This window comes from Amphiprion ocellaris, chromosome 15, assembly GCF_022539595.1.
Source record: "Amphiprion ocellaris isolate individual 3 ecotype Okinawa chromosome 15, ASM2253959v1, whole genome shotgun sequence".
NCBI lineage: Eukaryota > Metazoa > Chordata > Actinopteri > Pomacentridae > Amphiprion > Amphiprion ocellaris.
Genome location: NC_072780.1, coordinates 12716852 through 12733481, shown reverse-complemented (window position 1 = coordinate 12733481; position 16630 = coordinate 12716852). Strand labels below are relative to the sequence as shown.

Sequence of the window (16630 nt, the reverse complement as noted above, 5' to 3'; positions counted from 1 at the left end):
TAACCTAAAGCGGTTATTTTATTTGGCTAAAATGTCATAGTAATGAGTGTCTCATGGCTGCTTTGAATGTGTCTTATTAGTACTACATTGCATCAGATTCCAGTCATCTTACTATTAAAATTTCTAGAAAACAGATTATTGGATTAACTTTCTGAATCCTGTGTCTAAAATGTCAACCCACATCAGATACTTTGTGAGTCAACACCACTGCCTTCTCTGTATTTTTTTAACCTACAGTCTCATATCTGAAGGGCCATGAACATAAATGTATTCAAATGGATTACCTCATGCAATCCACGAGTTAACACACATCTGAGAGAGAAAATATTATGGCAGTTGCTCTCAGTAGTGACATTTACAGATGGAGTGCTGCTCACAGCATTTTTGAATCTTTGCTCTTACTGTTATAATATTGCAGGAAAAATTATGGCCTTGCACCCTTTTCCACAGCAGACATGCATGAAACACACATGGTAATTAACCACATTGAGAAGTGGTGCATTGCCATTATGTGTCTCACGTCCAGGATGCTGGTATTATGATATGTTGACAATGCAGCATAATCTACATAGAAGAGAGCTGTCACTATGCTTTAGTCATTTAGTCATTTGGGACAAAGCACCTCTTTAAATGAATTTGAGAAGTCCCACAGGGCAGGATGTGCAACAACATATCACCCTACTTTAGGCCTAGACCTAAATACACTGCAATCACAGACATTTTTAAAAAATTTTAAATTATTTATTTAAATAAAATGTATTATAATGCATTCAATTCATGTATTAGGAAACCTGAAGAATCCTGTCATGTATCAGTCATTACCTCTATGTGCTGTCCATTCATTCATACATTAATTTATGTATTTGTTTATTTTTTAAAGCAATTCAATCAGTTCCATGCAGTAATGCCGCTGCTGAAAATATAATTGCAATTAAGCATTTGATACCTGATACGCAATAATTCACTTGCCACCCTAGAAAAAAAATCTCCAGGGGAAACGACATTCAGACTTTTTCTGTAAGAAGTAAAAGTGTAGTGACAGCTATGACGGAATTCATCCTGGGCATAACTGCTTTTGTTCTCAGTGATTTCAAGATTTTTTTTTTAAGTGAATCTGTGTGCAGCAGTTCAGTTGTTTGCTGGACATAGAACCATTTAGCTATCACAATGACATGTCAGCAGATGTAAATAAACGGTGATGCTATCGCTGCTCCTCAGCGTGCGTAATTGTGCACAGCCCTTCTCAGTTTGGAGACAGTATGGCGCTGGCTGCTGTATGCGAGATAAAACGCCGATATTGTACATATTCTAGTTTTGTTGTTGTTGCTTTTTAAATTGCAAGACGCTGTCTGAAAGAAGACTTACAGAGTTTTCTGAAAACGTACAGCGCTGAGATACTGGAGCAGATGGGGCTGTTTTGGATTTGCAGGAGGCGGAGCTCAGCTCTGATGGGCTCTCCTTATTTAACCCCTGGACACAGTGTAGCTGCAAGCTCTGCTATAAAAACTGGTAACATCTCTTGTGGAGGAAGTGTGTTATAAAAGGCATACGTTTGACTTCTACTCAGGTTATTCTGATCACTAATATCAGCAGAACGGATTAAGATATGATACCGTTTTCCTTATTATATCACTACATTATGCAATTCAGCGATTAACGTTATGAACAATATTTTTAATATGGAAACACACCCTTGACATACAGGGGGGCGTGCTGTCAGATTGAGGTCTAGGAGAAAGTTAACACTAATGTCTGGTCACACTGTCCAAATAAAGTCCTAAATGTATAAATGAGATCTCACTTAATTCGACAATGTCACCTAAACCAACTCACTCCACAGCCCCCATACGGCTCCTGGAAGTTTGCTCCCACACATTACAAACATACCTCACCTGCCTTCAGAGATGGGTGTAACCAACGTGCTGCGTCACAGATTATTAAACCAAAGTCAGCCGCGCCCTTCCGAAATGTGAGATCTTCTGGTTTGAGGTTCAAATCCGGCGCATCTAGGAGCATCGAGACACTTCAAATTCACAGATAACAACAGAAATCTAAGAAGCTTCGAAAAGGGGAAACAACTGGTACTTGGAGGTAGGGTTTTTTTGAACTACACATTCCGGTCTGACGGGAGGATGAGCCTCTTTTTTTGTAGTTGTCTTGGATTATTATTGTAGGAGAGCCATCGATCTTTTTCCCACTACAGCTTGTAAACAAACAGGAAGTTAGTGTTCCCGCTACACATCTCAGACTAACTTTTTATACTTTCTAAAAACTATTCACGTTAAGCTCATTTTCTCTCGTTTTGCTAACATATTAACACGTTTCATAACTTCTCTAACAACAGTCCAGTTCAAGTTTGACTTTAACTGAACTGCACATGCGCCCTGGGCTAGATTTTGTGTAACTGGTAGGCTGTTTTCCCCACTCCTTTCATTTTTTCCTGTCCTGTGTGGCTGACTGTACATCGTTTGCTTTCCTGTGATCTCCCCTCAGCTGCTGGTCATGGGAGACGTTGCCAAAGGGAAGAAGGTATTTGTCCAGAAATGTTCTCAGTGTCATACAGTGGAAGAGGGGGGACGCCACAAGGTGGGACCCAACCTGTGGGGGCTGTTTGGACGGAAGACGGGGCAGTCACCTGGCTACTCCTACACGCAGGCCAACGTCGATAAAGGTATGGATCACTGATGTACAGATCGCCTGAATTCCAAGAGGCATGGGAGAAACTATCTGTTGAATAGCTGACTGACTGGTTGAGTCATAAACTGCTGTTCATGCATGCTGATGACTAACTGTTCAAGATGCAAACTATAGTATAAAAGCGAATGAAGGAAAATCTGAAACTACAGCCAGGATGTACTTGTGCTCTGTTCTGATGAATGGAGGAATGAATGTCATACGGGATTCCTTCTGATCCTCATTAATACTGAATTTTATGAGACATGCATCAGTAAAAAGAGACAAAGAGTCCTTCTATTGTATTCTACTATAGCGACTTCTGTAATACGGAGCAAGATAAACAGCTTTGGTGTGTTTTTCATATTTATTTAATTCCTTTTTCTAAAGGTTTTTACATTTGCGATGTGTAAGTGGCTAAAATCAACCACACTACAGGAAAGATTTAGGTCCGCCTGGTGTAGTGTTTGGTTCTTCTTCTTGTGGAGCTAAAAATTTGAAGATAATATGTTTTTCGCAACAACAACAAAAAAAACCCCAATGTATTTGACACGTATGCAGAGGAATTAGGCTTTCTCTCTTCTTACAGTTCAACAGCAAATTGCAGTTAACTTTGATTTTATATTTCCACAAAGTTGGTCCACTTTAACTTTAGCAGAGGACTATGGTAACCACAGCTACATGTCCAGCCTGCCGGAGAGGAAACAGTGTCTGTTTTTTCATTTTTTGTACAAAATTGTGCACGAGACAACCTGGAAGGCCAGACAAAAAGTATTTAAATGCTTGCCTAATGGATAGTGGAAATACTAAAACCAGTTCTGTGATGTGCGGAAGTTGTTCAGCGAATACATTCTCTGAGGACACACAACCTTCAGTGTAAGTGTTGTTTTGGATGTCCTGAAGCCGTGTAAACTTTGGGTTTTTATTCTGTATTAATGTCAAAGGAGAATTTTAACATAGAAGAGTGTGTGACGCTAATGTGGAAGCTTTTCCTGCCACCTGGGAATATATTGTGTCAGTGTTTCTGCTGTAGTGTTAAGAAACATCTTAGTTTATAGTTTTTCTATGCCTTACAGTCAGAGCTGCAGGTCTGAACAAGCAGGACAGCAACAAGTTTTCCTCCCGGATTCTAAACTCTGCTCTGACATCACATAATAACACATAAGCACAGTCATAAGACATGAGAAAGCATATTTGAAATACAACCGACATGCAACATAACACTCTTTAAAACACACTGCAAATCTGACATGTGTTTAATGTTTTTTGTCAGGTATTGTATGGGATGAAGAAACTCTGAACATCTACCTTGAAAATCCAAAGAAGTACATTCCAGGTACCAAGATGATCTTCTCTGGCATCAGAAAGAAAAAGGAAAGAAAAGATATTATAGCCTATTTAAAGGATGCCACCTCTTAATGTAGTGATGACATAGAGCAGACACATGCAGATGTAGATATAAGTATTACGCTGTACGTTCATGGAAAAACAAACTGTGCTCTATGTTTTAATTTTAAGTAGGTTTCTATATTTAAATTACTACATTTTGTTACATTAAAACTGAGCTGCCACACTGTTTTGTGTGCAGAAGGCTGTTTTTATCATCAACTGAGTCAGCCTTCCTGTAGCTCGTGGATTTTTCCAACACTTCTCAGTCAAGGCTTCCTATAAGAGGCTCTTCGGGATTTCATTGTTTGCCTAAATTGTCTACTGCTGCTTGAACAGAAACTACATGTTTTGCATTTTTGCCACTTAAAACTCTCATCACAATATAGGTCACTGTTTGTGTTAATTTTTCTATTACATCGCATGTACTGCTTGTTAAGTCTTTTCTGTTTACATGTCTTAAAAATGGGTAGACTTGGTGTTAAATCTATTTTTACTCATCTTTTTAAGCCACTGGGTGTTATAGACTTTAACTGTTACAAGGTTGCACTTTAAAATGTAAGTATGTCTTGTCTTCATGCATTTTCTAAATCCTTTTCTGTTATATATAAAGACAGTAAGGTCAGTTTGGTCTGACAACGACCTGCTGGATAAGGGACTATGCTAGAAGCACCTACATTTATATTGTATTCTTTATACTGAGTTACTTTTTTATACCTTGTTGCCATATTTTTTCACATAGCCTTGACTCTGACCTTGACTAAATGGATATGATAATAAATGCATTACCCCTTTTGTTAATTAAATTTGTGCGTCATTGTTTCCAGTGTGGATTTCCATAGTTTCTGTCCACTTTAAAATGATATATTCAGCTAACATTCTGTCAAGTTCCTTCTCTTGATGTATTTACTCAGTTAATGAAACACCTGATTGTCTGTAGCTTTTTATTGGAAAGAGAACAAGATTCTTAAAGATGTTTGGACTCAGCAAAGCAACAGTTTGGATTATGAAATTATGTTTACCCAACCAACTACAGTGAGTTAGTCCAGGCATGTTAAGATAGGGGAAGGGACTTGAAATCCTGAACTCAAGGTGAAGAAAATTTCAAGTAAATTTAATTTTGTTACCTCAATTTGTTTAGTTTTAAATCAACTGACACAGAAATTTGAGCTTAAATTACAGACAATATTAAATTGATGCAATTAACAACAACATTATGTAAACTCAACCCATTACAATAAACGGTTCATCTAAATCAGTAATTAGAATTTTCATCTTGCAGTCATGGATTAACTAAGTGGTGGGAATGAACCCTGGAATTACTCTGCGAACCAGACAATAGCGTGCATAAAAATAAAAAGTTTAAATCAGATTGTAACCGTCTTTACAATATCTACTATTTTCCCTTTGTATTGGCACACAAAGGCTAAATTAGGTTTTTGGCCACAGTTGCCAGTAATACAGTGGTGGAAAAAAGTTTTCGGACACCCCCTACATTTGTGAAATATTGCATTAAGAATCACTCTTAGATGCACTCCTCAGGTGCAATTTCTTTTAGTGCAGTCACAACCATAATACTAAACATATCCTAAAAAAAAAAAAAAAACATTAAAAACTTAAATAAGAAATTTTGAGTATTGGGTCATTTTAGTAGAATTTAGTTTTGTTAGTTTTTCTTGTAAAAGATACACAAAAAAGTATAATTTGTATTTGTGTCTGTCTAATGCAGCCACACCTTTTGAAACACACAAAAAAGATTTCTCCACAAATATTTCATGATAACATTTGAGACTGTGTAAAAATTTTCCACCACTGATGTTTGGAAGAGAGAAGGTCTTGAACCTCAAGAACACCAACCCTATCATCAAGCATGGTGGTGGCAGTATTATGCTCTGGAACTGTTTTGGTGCCAGTGGAACTGGTGCTTTACACAAAATAAATGGAATAATGAATAAGGAGGATTACCTCCGCATTCTTCAGGAAAACCTAAAATCCTCAGCTCGAAGGTTGGGTCTTGTATGCAGTTGGTGTTTTAACCCGAGAACGATCCCAAAGATACATTAGCAGTTGTAAAGAAAGGGCTAAATCAGACAAAAATCAAGGTTTCAGACTGGCTTCTCCAAAGTCCTGACTTACACCTCATCAAGAACCTGTGGATTGTGATGAAGAAACAATCGTGTACCAGAAAGCCAACAAATTTAGTTTAACTGTTTCGATCTTGTCAAGAGGAGTGGTCAAAGATACAATCAGAAGCTTATGGGCAGCTACCAAAAGTGCCTAGTTGAGGTGAAAATGGCCAGTGGATGTTTAACCAAATATTAGCATTGCTGTCTGTATATTTTTGACAAAGCAGATCTTGTCATATTTGCAGAATACTGATAATAAATCTATGAAAGAACCAAAACGCATTATTGTTTTTGTGACAAGGACCCATGTGTTTCAATGATTCCATCATAAAAGATTCAGAGTTATAAGGGGTCACTGGAAATTTAAGACTGCCATGATACATGAGGTTTTTACAAGTGTGTCAACTTTGATCATGACTGGAAGATGTTCATAATATGCAATATTGACATCTATTTCTGGCATGGATTCAACCATCCAGCAGAGGGCGCCATTCCCCTGCTAAAGAGACCAGCAGCACCGGCGTGGACACAAAACGTGCCACAGCAGAGCACGCCACAGTGTCAGAGCCTCCACCGTTATCCAGCCAGCTGTCCTGAAGTGGATCCAGATGAGACTCCGGTGAATGCTCCTCTGATCCAGACCCGCTGGGACTGAAGCTGCACCGCTGGTTTGGCTCCACTCTGTGGCATCTGCCGGGCTTTTAGCGGCGGGAGAAGAAAGGTCCGTCTCTCTACAATTGTGTTGTTATTGACCGGCGGAGGAGGAAAAAAAAGCGGGTCGATAAGTGGATCAGATTTATTAGGCTTCCAGATTGGGTACAATACGCCGCATGTCAGAAGAGCCACAATCTGTGGAGCTGCACACCGCGCATTTCATTTAGGGTGAGAGGAGCGCCAGACAGCGTGTCTGCAAGTGCGGCACAATTGCAAGCGGAAGGTAAGGAAAGGAGGGGGGGTCCTGTGCGTTACAAGACACGGGTGTAAGTTGACATTCCTTCAGTTTAAAGCTGTGGGATCATTAGGACAGGGTGTACTTTTTAACAGATATAAGAAGAAAGACTGGAATGATTAATTAGGAGGTTGGTAAGTGAGCATCTTCTCTGCAAATCACACTGATCACTATCAGTGGTCATGTGAGTGGACTAAAAATGTTTGTGTGAATGAATATGTGAGTCTTACTACTGTTGACATGACTTCTGACAGTGAGTGGCCTCCCTTAGGTCTAATTCTGGCTCAGGGGGGGTTGGTGCACGGCTGGAATTACAGAGGTGGCTGCATCTGCTGCAGTGTGGAGCTGCAACAAGTTTATTGTGCCATAAGGAGAGAGGGGAGGAGGGGGGGCTTTGGAAGTGATGAAATAGTGACACCCTCAAATGGGAATAAGGAAAAAGTGACAGCTGCCAGTGTCTGCATTAAGCTCTGGAAACAGAAACAGAGTGTGTGTGACAGCTTGTGTTGTGTGTTTTAGGGAAAGTCAAGCAGCAGCATGGATCTGGTGCAAATTGCAGTGTCCTTCCACATTCTTCTGTGTCCTGCATGGGCCTTGTCCCGTCACCCCTACATGGACAGCATCCTCTCAGCCCACCCAGGTAAGGCATCCAGTGGTGTGGCGGCCCGATGTTGCAGAATGATTGCAGGATTGACGGTTACATAACATGCTGCATGTACATTTCCCTGCTGCGGTTCATCACAGCAGCCTCTCTGGTTTCCTCTCAGCCCTCAGGTTGCTGGATGAGCCGGTGAGGTTCGACCCCTGTTGTCTCATGTCACCTCCTCCGCCGCCGCTTTTCCCTCCTCCGCCTCAGCTTTGGAAGCGGGGCAGCCCTGTAAGTCTTCACACACACACCCCTGCTTGCATAATAAACCCTCTTCTAAACACATTTGTTTGGCCTCTGGTTGAAAGCCTATTCTCTTGGATTTTCCAATAAAGGAAGGCATGAGCGTATTAGAACCGAGTGTTTTTGGAGGAGAGGTGCAGGAAAAAGAAAAACCTGTGACACCGGGGTGTGAGCCTGGACCTCCAGGACCTCCAGGACCTCCAGGACCTCCAGGACCTCCAGGACCACGTGGCCCAGAGGTAAGGCCCTTTGCTTTGAAATAAAATAGCACACAATGTCTGATTAAATCATCTATCAGACAATGTAATCAGGCTGCTGTAGCCAATTTTAAGACAATAGATGGAAATACTGTTAAGCAAGCGTGGACGTGACCTTTTTAGTATTGATCTGTCTCCAAATGTACCATGTTCAATATGAGATATGTGAGCTGCATATAAATTTGGTATCATTTTTCAGGGTCATGGTGGATTACCAGGCATAAGGGGACCAAGGGGGGAGAAGGTGTGTGTGTGGTTTTTTTTTGTGAATTATGTCTCTAATGTAGTTTTCTATAGATGCATTTGTGCGTGTCCTTGTGCTGCTCGGCTCTAATGAGCGCTGCATCATCTCTCAATTCATTTGTCCTCCTCCAGGGAGAAATTGGACGTCCAGGGTCAAAGGTGAGCTGCCTTCCTGCATGCCCCGCTCATTTCTCTCTGGTCCATCTCGCATGCCCTTGGAATAATGGGATCTGGATTTCTCCCGCTCTCTGCCTCTATCATCCCCATGATGCATCCTCATTCTCTGTGATGTGATTTGTCTATTGATGTGCCCAGAATATCCTCTGCAGCTGCTAAATGGGTCAAGCTACATTAGTCTCAGTAGCCGTTGCAACCACGTAGCAAAGCTTGATCACCTTCCCTGGATGCCTCCCGTCATTCTCATGCTCATCACCCCTCTGTCATTCCCCCCTCTTCCTTTCTTCTCCTCTGCTCCTTCTCCCGCTTTCTTCTGCTTTCCTTGGCCTGGCTCCATTAGTCCTCGCGCTGGACTCTAGTCCTGCTGATCCAGCCTCTCCAGCACTCCACTTCTGCACTTTAATCTCCCTAAGTGCTTTTGCTCTCCGTGATAAATCACTCCGCACACACAGCAGGTCCACGGTGTCTCTACAGGCTGCGGTTTTAATGACAGGCAGCTAAATGAAAGCACGCTGCTAGCATGGCAGCAGCTCTGCGATACTTGTCTAGGTGTCACCGAGATGCGAGGCTGTTGCATAACAGATTTGGCTCTTCATGTCGGAGGGAACTGGCAATAGAGTGAGATTAATTAAGACCATATTCCTGTCTACTAATTAGCAACACTAAGTGGCACTGTTGAAGCTGTGCTCATTTGTCTCTGATGAACCACAAAAATAAGACTGCAGAAGTGAACGCGGTTAATGCTGAATACTGCTGGAGATCAGACACTTTTAACACTAAAAGAAGTTATAACTCCCACACACTGTCCTTATATTTGCACTAAACCTAACTGGAAACGCAACATTTCAGGTCTTTGGGGCTGAAAAATGACGCCAAAAACTGCAGTTCCTTCAATGAGCAATTGAGGCTGGTTTAAAAGTGAGTCAATCCCCATAGACCCCCATATTTAAATGCCCAACTTTACAGCAGCAATAAACATGTATACAGTCTGGTAAAAAAAAAAAAAAGAAAGTAAAATCATGTTCTTGGCTTCTATAGCTAATTTCCCTGTTGATTGCCCATTCAAATTATATTAAAGCGCAAAGTTATGCCTAATTAAGGGTGTGAAAGCTTTGAATGACAGGTGGGTACCATCATAGGAAAATCCATGGCCTGTCTCAGCTCCACTCCTGCTCCACCTATTTGCTAATTTTTGGACTATATCAGATAGTTTCACAGAGTGTTGACATTGACACTTGTGTTTGTGTAGGGACGTACTGGAGCTCCAGGCCTTCCAGGGAAACAAGGACTTCCAGGATGGCCTGGTCCAGAGGGACCCAAGGTAGGCCTTCTCTTTGGACACAGACACTAAAGGGGGATCTTGGTGTGGCATAGCATACAAAAATGTAAACTGATATACGATATAGACAGTAATTGAGTTGCATTTCTTCATAAGGGTGAGAAAGGTGATCCAGGACTCATGGGTTTACCAGGACTGAGGGGACCACCAGGAACAAAGGTTTCTCACATCTTTACAACATCATGTACACCATAATACAGACTACACGCTGAAATCTTGCTTAATTTCCTTCTGTCTGACTGGCTCTTACATTCCTTGTATGTTTGTTCAGGGTTTACCTGGTTACAAAGGGGATAAGGTAAGTTTAAAACCACATGTTCCATGTTGTCTGCTGTTACTACAAAGCCAGCTGTTACTATCCAGCACTTTATCTTTTTCTCCTCTTCCCTTTACTTTTCTAAAAGGGAACTCGTGGTGATGCTGGCTCAGCAGGACCAAAAGGCGACAAGGTTCGATATAAATGTTTCCCTTATTGCAGGTCCTGATATCATTTTGGAAAGCGTTATGTTGTGCAGCTACATTCAGCCCATTTATGCTTGGCTAGGGCAATGAGCATCTCAACTCATGCTGTCTCCTAATGGATGTAATAATTTAATTAGCCTGTAAAGTCCCCTACAACCGCTCCTTCAAATATTGGTTAAAATGGTTCATAACACACTGCTTTCCATGTCTAATTCAAAGGCAGATTAACTGAGCATTATACAATTCATTAGTCCTTGCTGTGTATGAAACTGAAGATTTATTTCACATCAAGCTCCTACTGTGTCTCTGTTTAGGGTTCCATTGGTTTGCCAGGGATGCTTGGGCAGAAGGTAAGAATAATTAACGAATGAGGACACTTAAAGATTTGATGTAATCTGACTGCTGATGACTTTGCTCCTCTCAAAGGGTGAACTGGGACCAAAGGGAGAGGCGGGGGTCTCAGGGAAGAGAGGACCGACTGGACGCCCAGGAAAGAGAGGCAAACAGGTGGGGGGGCAAAATACAAGCAAGACTAATGCATAAGTATGCATTACAATTTGTTCGTATTTGACATCAATTAAGCTTGGACCGGTATATAAGAGGCCTCAGCAAATTCACACTTTTATACTTAAGTCTGGTGAGGAGGACTGACACTCTAGGGACAGCTTTACTTTCAGCTATAAGTTTAGACCACCACAGGGGGTGTTTTGCATCCTAAAGCTTCTCAGTCTTAGCATTTAAATATGTACACACAGTACATTATATTCCCGGTTGTCACGCAATGCACAAGTGGCAGTGACATACAGGCTGCCTTCACTCTTTCTATTTATGTCTTTTCTACTCTAACAATTGGGATGTTGGCTGGTTTGCACAGGGCATGAAGGGCCATAGTGGATCCCCTGGAGTCATGGGCCCCCCAGGACCACCAGGTCCTAATGGCCACCCTGGGCCACCTGGTCCTCCTGCCTCAGGTACAGCAACGTTCAAACATAACACACACACACACACACACTCATATACAATCATCCTCAGTTTACTCTACTGGATTGTACTGGTCATGCGTGTCGTTAATGACATTCCCTCTGTGTTTCTTGCAGGTCTGTATCTAGTGGGGGAAAAGGGTGAGAAGGGTGTTCCAGGTGTCCCAGGTCACTGTGACTGTGACATCATTCCCACAGCAAATAATGCCCCTTTTGGAAGCTACACAGATCGACGTGGAGGCAATAAAGTCTCTGCAGTAAGATCCTATTCCTTTACAATATGATCTTTCAATATTAAAAATAAATTGTGTCATTACTGAAGTATTCATTACACGGCTACTTTCACTTCTCTTTGTGTGTGTGTGTGTGTGTGTGTGTGTGTGTGTGTGTGTGTGTGTGTGTGTGTGTGTGTGTGTGTGTGTGTGTGTGTGTGTGTGTGTGTGTGTGTGTGTGTGTGTGTGTGCGTGTGCGTGTGTGCGTGTGTGTTCATAGATATTTGTGGTGAACAGTGAGGAGGAGATGAACCGTCTACATCTAGACAATTCAATAGTATTCAGGAAGGATCAGAGGATGTTGTACTTTAGAGATAAAGATGGATGGAAGCCCATACAGGTAAGGACCTTATGTGGTGGAAGAAGTATTCAGATCCTTTTCTTAACTAAAAGTACCATTACAGAAGTGTAAAAATACTCCATTGCAAGTAAAATCCTGCATGAAGAATCCAGACCACAAGTATTAGCAACAAAATGTGGTTACAGTATTAAAGTAGAATTACCGGTTTGGTCCCTCTGACTGATTTATTACATATGACATTGTTAAATTAATAATGCTGGTACATCATTGTATCAGCAGCATGTCACCCTTGTAGCTGCTGCAGGTGAAGCTAGTTGGAATTACTACACATCAAGTTGAATATACAAAGACATCCAATAAATCTGAGGGGTCATGGCAAAATCCTTATAGACAAATCTCGCCGCTTGGCAGCCATCTTTGTAATGCTCCCAGGCAGTTATTAGGCTTCTACGTAAATGAATGGGAAAACAATAACTGCAATTTTAATGCTCACTATGACATAAAAACTGTGTGTATAAAATCTTCAGGCAACACTGACAAAAAATATGCTAAAATGTTTGGTGACTTTGCCCCAAAATAAGGTTTATAAAGCATCTTCCAAACAAGTTATATTTCTATTACGAATGTGTAAATTCTCCACAAAAGTGCAACAATACGATCAGTTGGATGTTTTTCAGTTCAGATGTTATAAAATAGATGGACACTGGCTTTATGTGGGCATATATTATAGCTTTCAATGATTATCTTTGCTATTACAAGATTATCCCATAGGTTTCTACTGAGGATTCGTTAAGTGAATCTGAAGGTTTATCGAAATTAATATATGTAAGACATTTCCTATTTGGTAAAGCTGTAAACAACCAGTAGACATCAGAAATATGACCCCAACTACACATTTATTTTTTGTTAAATGTTAATCTTTCGAAATTTGTTGTATTTTAAAAGCTTGTGGTATCATCCATTATGCAAAATCTTCATCCTTAAAATAACTAAAGCTGTAAGATAAATGCAGTGAAGCAGCAAGTACAAGATTTCTCTCTGAAATGTAGGAGTGGAAGTAAAAAGAAGAATGAAATGGAAATACACAAGTAATATACAAGTATCTCAAAATTGTACCTAAGCAGATGTACTTAGTTACTCTCCAAGAAATGCAGGTGAAAGCTCCAGAACAAAAAAACATAGTTATGATTCTTTTTGTCTGCATTCAGTTGAAAACAGTATATTATACTGTATGTTCCAGGTGACAGTGAAACGCTTAAAAAACCAACAAACCACTAGAGTCAAACACAGTGTTGAAGATTTCTCAGGACTTGAAATATTAAATTGTACTTACCACTCTTGTAGCCCTTCCAGCCGTTCCAGTCCACAGAGAAAGTCCCGGACAGAGTTGGTGTTTGTGGGGATGGAAAGGTTCAGGCCCAGCATGGAGAGGAGTGTGATGATGGAAACCAGATTGTAACTGATGCTTGTCTCGGTGAGTTACATGCTTCTTCTGATTTGCTGCACACCTTCAGAAATGGCCAGTAATGCAGAGCTGAAGACAGAAAAATACAAATGATTGATAAATAATATGTGCATTGTGAATTTAGACAAAACTATTACTAGAACTAGTCTATAACTACAAAGTAGATTGGCTCTTTGCTGCACACATCATGCTATCACACCCAGCTGCTCATGAGATGCCCTGCAGAGCCTAACTACAGTAGACCACACAGTCTGAGGCCACATGGCAGTGGATAAAAGCAGTAAGCACTGTGAAACCTTCCCTTGATCTTCATCAATCTCACCCTCTTTTCCTGCCATCCTCTCACTACCCTCTGCTTCTGTCCAATTAAATTAGCAGGAAAATGCTGTATTGGCATCACTGCAACAGACTGCAGTGCCAAAGAAATTAGTAACGTCTTCTCTCTCTCCCTTCCCTCCTACCCCTGTTTCCTTCCCCTGCTGCGAAACCCCCCTCATCTCCTTCCCTTCGTTACTCCAGACTGTAAGTGGGCCTACTGTGGAGATGGTTATAGACATGAAGGCATGGAGGAGTGCGATGGAAAGGACTTTGGTTACCAGACCTGCAAATCCTACCTTCCTGGGTATGTTCACTGACAGAGCACATGGACATATGTTGTGTCCATTCGTTTCATTACCCCTTCACTTATAGCCTTACACAAGATGCTACCATATGGTTCCTTTTAATCAGCTGCACCCATTTGCAGATTGCAAAGGTCACTTGAATGAACTACTGTACTTTTAGTGTGATGTCTCTGAAACCATCCAGAGATGATGGTGCATTATCCTGGCAGCAGTTGGACTACAGTACTTTAAATCACACCACTCTGCATGCTTTATATTTATGCTTAGACAAATAACTTGACATTTGAGGAAAGAGGACTTGTCTGGGGTGGAATAAGTTCCAGCCCCTCTGCAGCTCCCTGCAGCATAAAGCAATGTACAGATAATGGATTAAATTTTACAAAAAATTCATATCCATTTTCTTGTTGAGATATCAACACAACACTCATGTCTGCACTTTAAATCTTAAGCTGAGCAAGCAGCTGATAATTATCTTAGTGTACCATAGACACTTGCCAAAGGTAACAAACCTGCATTCAAGAAGCAAAACTTCCTGTAGTTTCCTGGCTTTGTTGGTTGCCAAAAAACTGCGGGAACACCAGGAGCTCACTAACCCAGCCAACAGATCATTACAGTTTGCACTTCTTTGTAAAACCACAACTTGTTGTTAAATGTAGTTTTTTGTATGATGTATCATTTTACATAATAAGAGCTTCAGGTACTGATAAGCCCTTTCAAACAGGCCAGCTTTATTACCCTGCTTTCAGCCTTTATGTTAAGCTGTTGCAATTGTCTCCCTACATGAGAGATGAGTTGTAGCAATTTTCTCATCTAACTACTAAAAAGTTCAACAAAATTATGAAATATTACATCAAGCTGATCGTTCAACATTTTGGTTAAAATCCCCCACTTGAGTTAAACAGCCAAAATACATCCTTTTAGTGGTGAGTTATAAGGCAAATTGCTGTAGACCAAATAGTCAGTAGCTGGTAACTTACTTTCATCATTTGCTTATGAAGTTATGATTGCAACATAGAAGTACACCATGACGACTATAAAATAAGCTTTTTAATGTAACCCTCAACTAATTTTATAAAATCTGAAACTTTTGTTCTAAGTTATGCTTTATAATTGATGATATTACAATTTAAATAACATTAGGCTGTAACTCCAGTTATATGAGTATGTGTGTAACACAATATTGGATGTATGGGGTGGTCAACAGGATGGCTGGACTTCAGTCTGAGGTGGTTATAGCCACCCCGGCACATCCTTAGCATCTTCTGTGGCTGCTAGGGAGATTATTATTATTATTATTATTATTATTATTATTATTATTATTATTATTATTATTATTATTATTATTATTATTATATTTTTGTAATCTTTAGAAATAACCAAGTTAATTAGTCTTCATATTTATCACAAAGACATGAGAATAGAATTTCTCTTCTCATATAATTGTCAGTAAGAAAGCTATTAAGCGTATTTTCCAGTATTTATCTTTAAATAAAGAGAAGAATGGAAGGAAATGGAAGATTTGCTATGTAGCTCAGGCTGCTGCTAGTATGCACTAATGGAGTCAACTGCTCTTATTACACACCACTTCCTGTGTTTTCTGCAGATCCTTTGGGCAGCTCAGATGCACCGACGCTTGCCTCATTGATTCCACTGGCTGCAAGTACTTCACCTGAATTCAAAAGTCTGATGAAATGGCCACAGTGGATCTTTGCACTTCCTGTTTCTGATCATGGGGATTCTACTTCAGATTTCTACTGAAGTCTCACCCCTTATTAAAAACTGACAGACTGAGAGGGAAGCTCTTGTGCCTGCTCTGAGCCATGAAAAGTCATGGGAGTCAGCTTTGAATCAACAGTCCCTCTTGAGGTTTAATGCTGAACTGACCTCAGAGAACAGCTTCTTGGTATACGGTCACACCATCGGCTGCAGGACTGTTATGGACACTGGGGATGGTGGGATTTAATGATTGTATCATATGAAATATTTACAATGTGTATGACTTGCTGACTGTTAATGCAGAAATAAGCTGTGTTCTTTTTAATAAGAGAGAGAAAAAAAGCCTTTTTCAAAGAAGCAGTGTTATTATAGATACTATATGTACTGTTGTATGCAAATCAGGGGTGTGTAAATGTGATTATTCCTGTGCAATGTATTACAAAACAAATATTTATAAGTGCAATGCTGTGATATTGCATGTAAAAGTGTTTCAGTGCACAACAGACTACTTTAACCAGTGCTGTAATTGTCAAGCCAAAGTGTGGCCTATTAGATGTGAATGTCAAATAATCCGACAGAAGGAAAATGAATGTCATATTCTTACAGCAATAGCAAAAAAAAAAAAAAGGAGAATCTGCGAATACTGCAGCAGCATGAATCCAGTGACATGTGAATAGTCGAGAATCTGCCCGCATGACTGTAAATTTCATAGAAACACTAATAAAGATCAGGAAGCAGCTTCAAAGTCCTCACTCTGATACTAAAGGGGAGC

At 40.4% G+C, this 16630-nt stretch overlaps 2 protein-coding genes across 4 annotated transcripts; both read left to right on the top strand.

Moving 5' to 3' along the window:
* Nucleotides 1-1933: 1933 nt before the first annotated feature.
* Nucleotides 1934-4865, top strand: LOC111579709 (cytochrome c-a). Its single transcript, XM_023287091.3, has 3 exons — nt 1934-2091; nt 2494-2671; nt 3947-4865. The coding sequence occupies exons 2-3, from the start codon at nt 2503-2505 to the stop codon at nt 4090-4092; spliced, it is 315 nt and encodes a 104-aa protein (XP_023142859.1). The 5' UTR covers nt 1934-2091; nt 2494-2502; the 3' UTR covers nt 4093-4865.
* Nucleotides 4866-6709: 1844 nt separating this feature from the next.
* Nucleotides 6710-16597, top strand: wu:fc38h03 (acetylcholinesterase collagenic tail peptide). 3 transcript variants are annotated; one of them, XM_055017868.1, is made up of 18 exons: nt 6710-6906; nt 7654-7774; nt 7902-8011; nt 8116-8262; nt 8480-8524; nt 8656-8682; nt 9950-10021; nt 10136-10198; nt 10311-10337; nt 10444-10488; nt 10816-10851; nt 10928-11008; nt 11376-11472; nt 11599-11738; nt 11974-12093; nt 13399-13528; nt 14039-14141; nt 15746-16597. In XM_055017868.1, exons 2-18 carry the CDS (start codon nt 7672-7674, stop codon nt 15813-15815), a joined length of 1416 nt encoding a protein of 471 aa, XP_054873843.1. In that variant the 5' UTR covers nt 6710-6906; nt 7654-7671; the 3' UTR covers nt 15816-16597. The 3 variants fall into 3 exon arrangements, with proteins under 3 accessions (XP_054873843.1, XP_023142857.2, XP_035811673.2); XM_023287089.3 differs by having other exon boundaries at nt 6710-7122; XM_035955780.2 differs by lacking the exon at nt 6710-6906 and adding an exon at nt 7148-7268.
* Nucleotides 16598-16630: the final 33 nt, after the last annotated feature.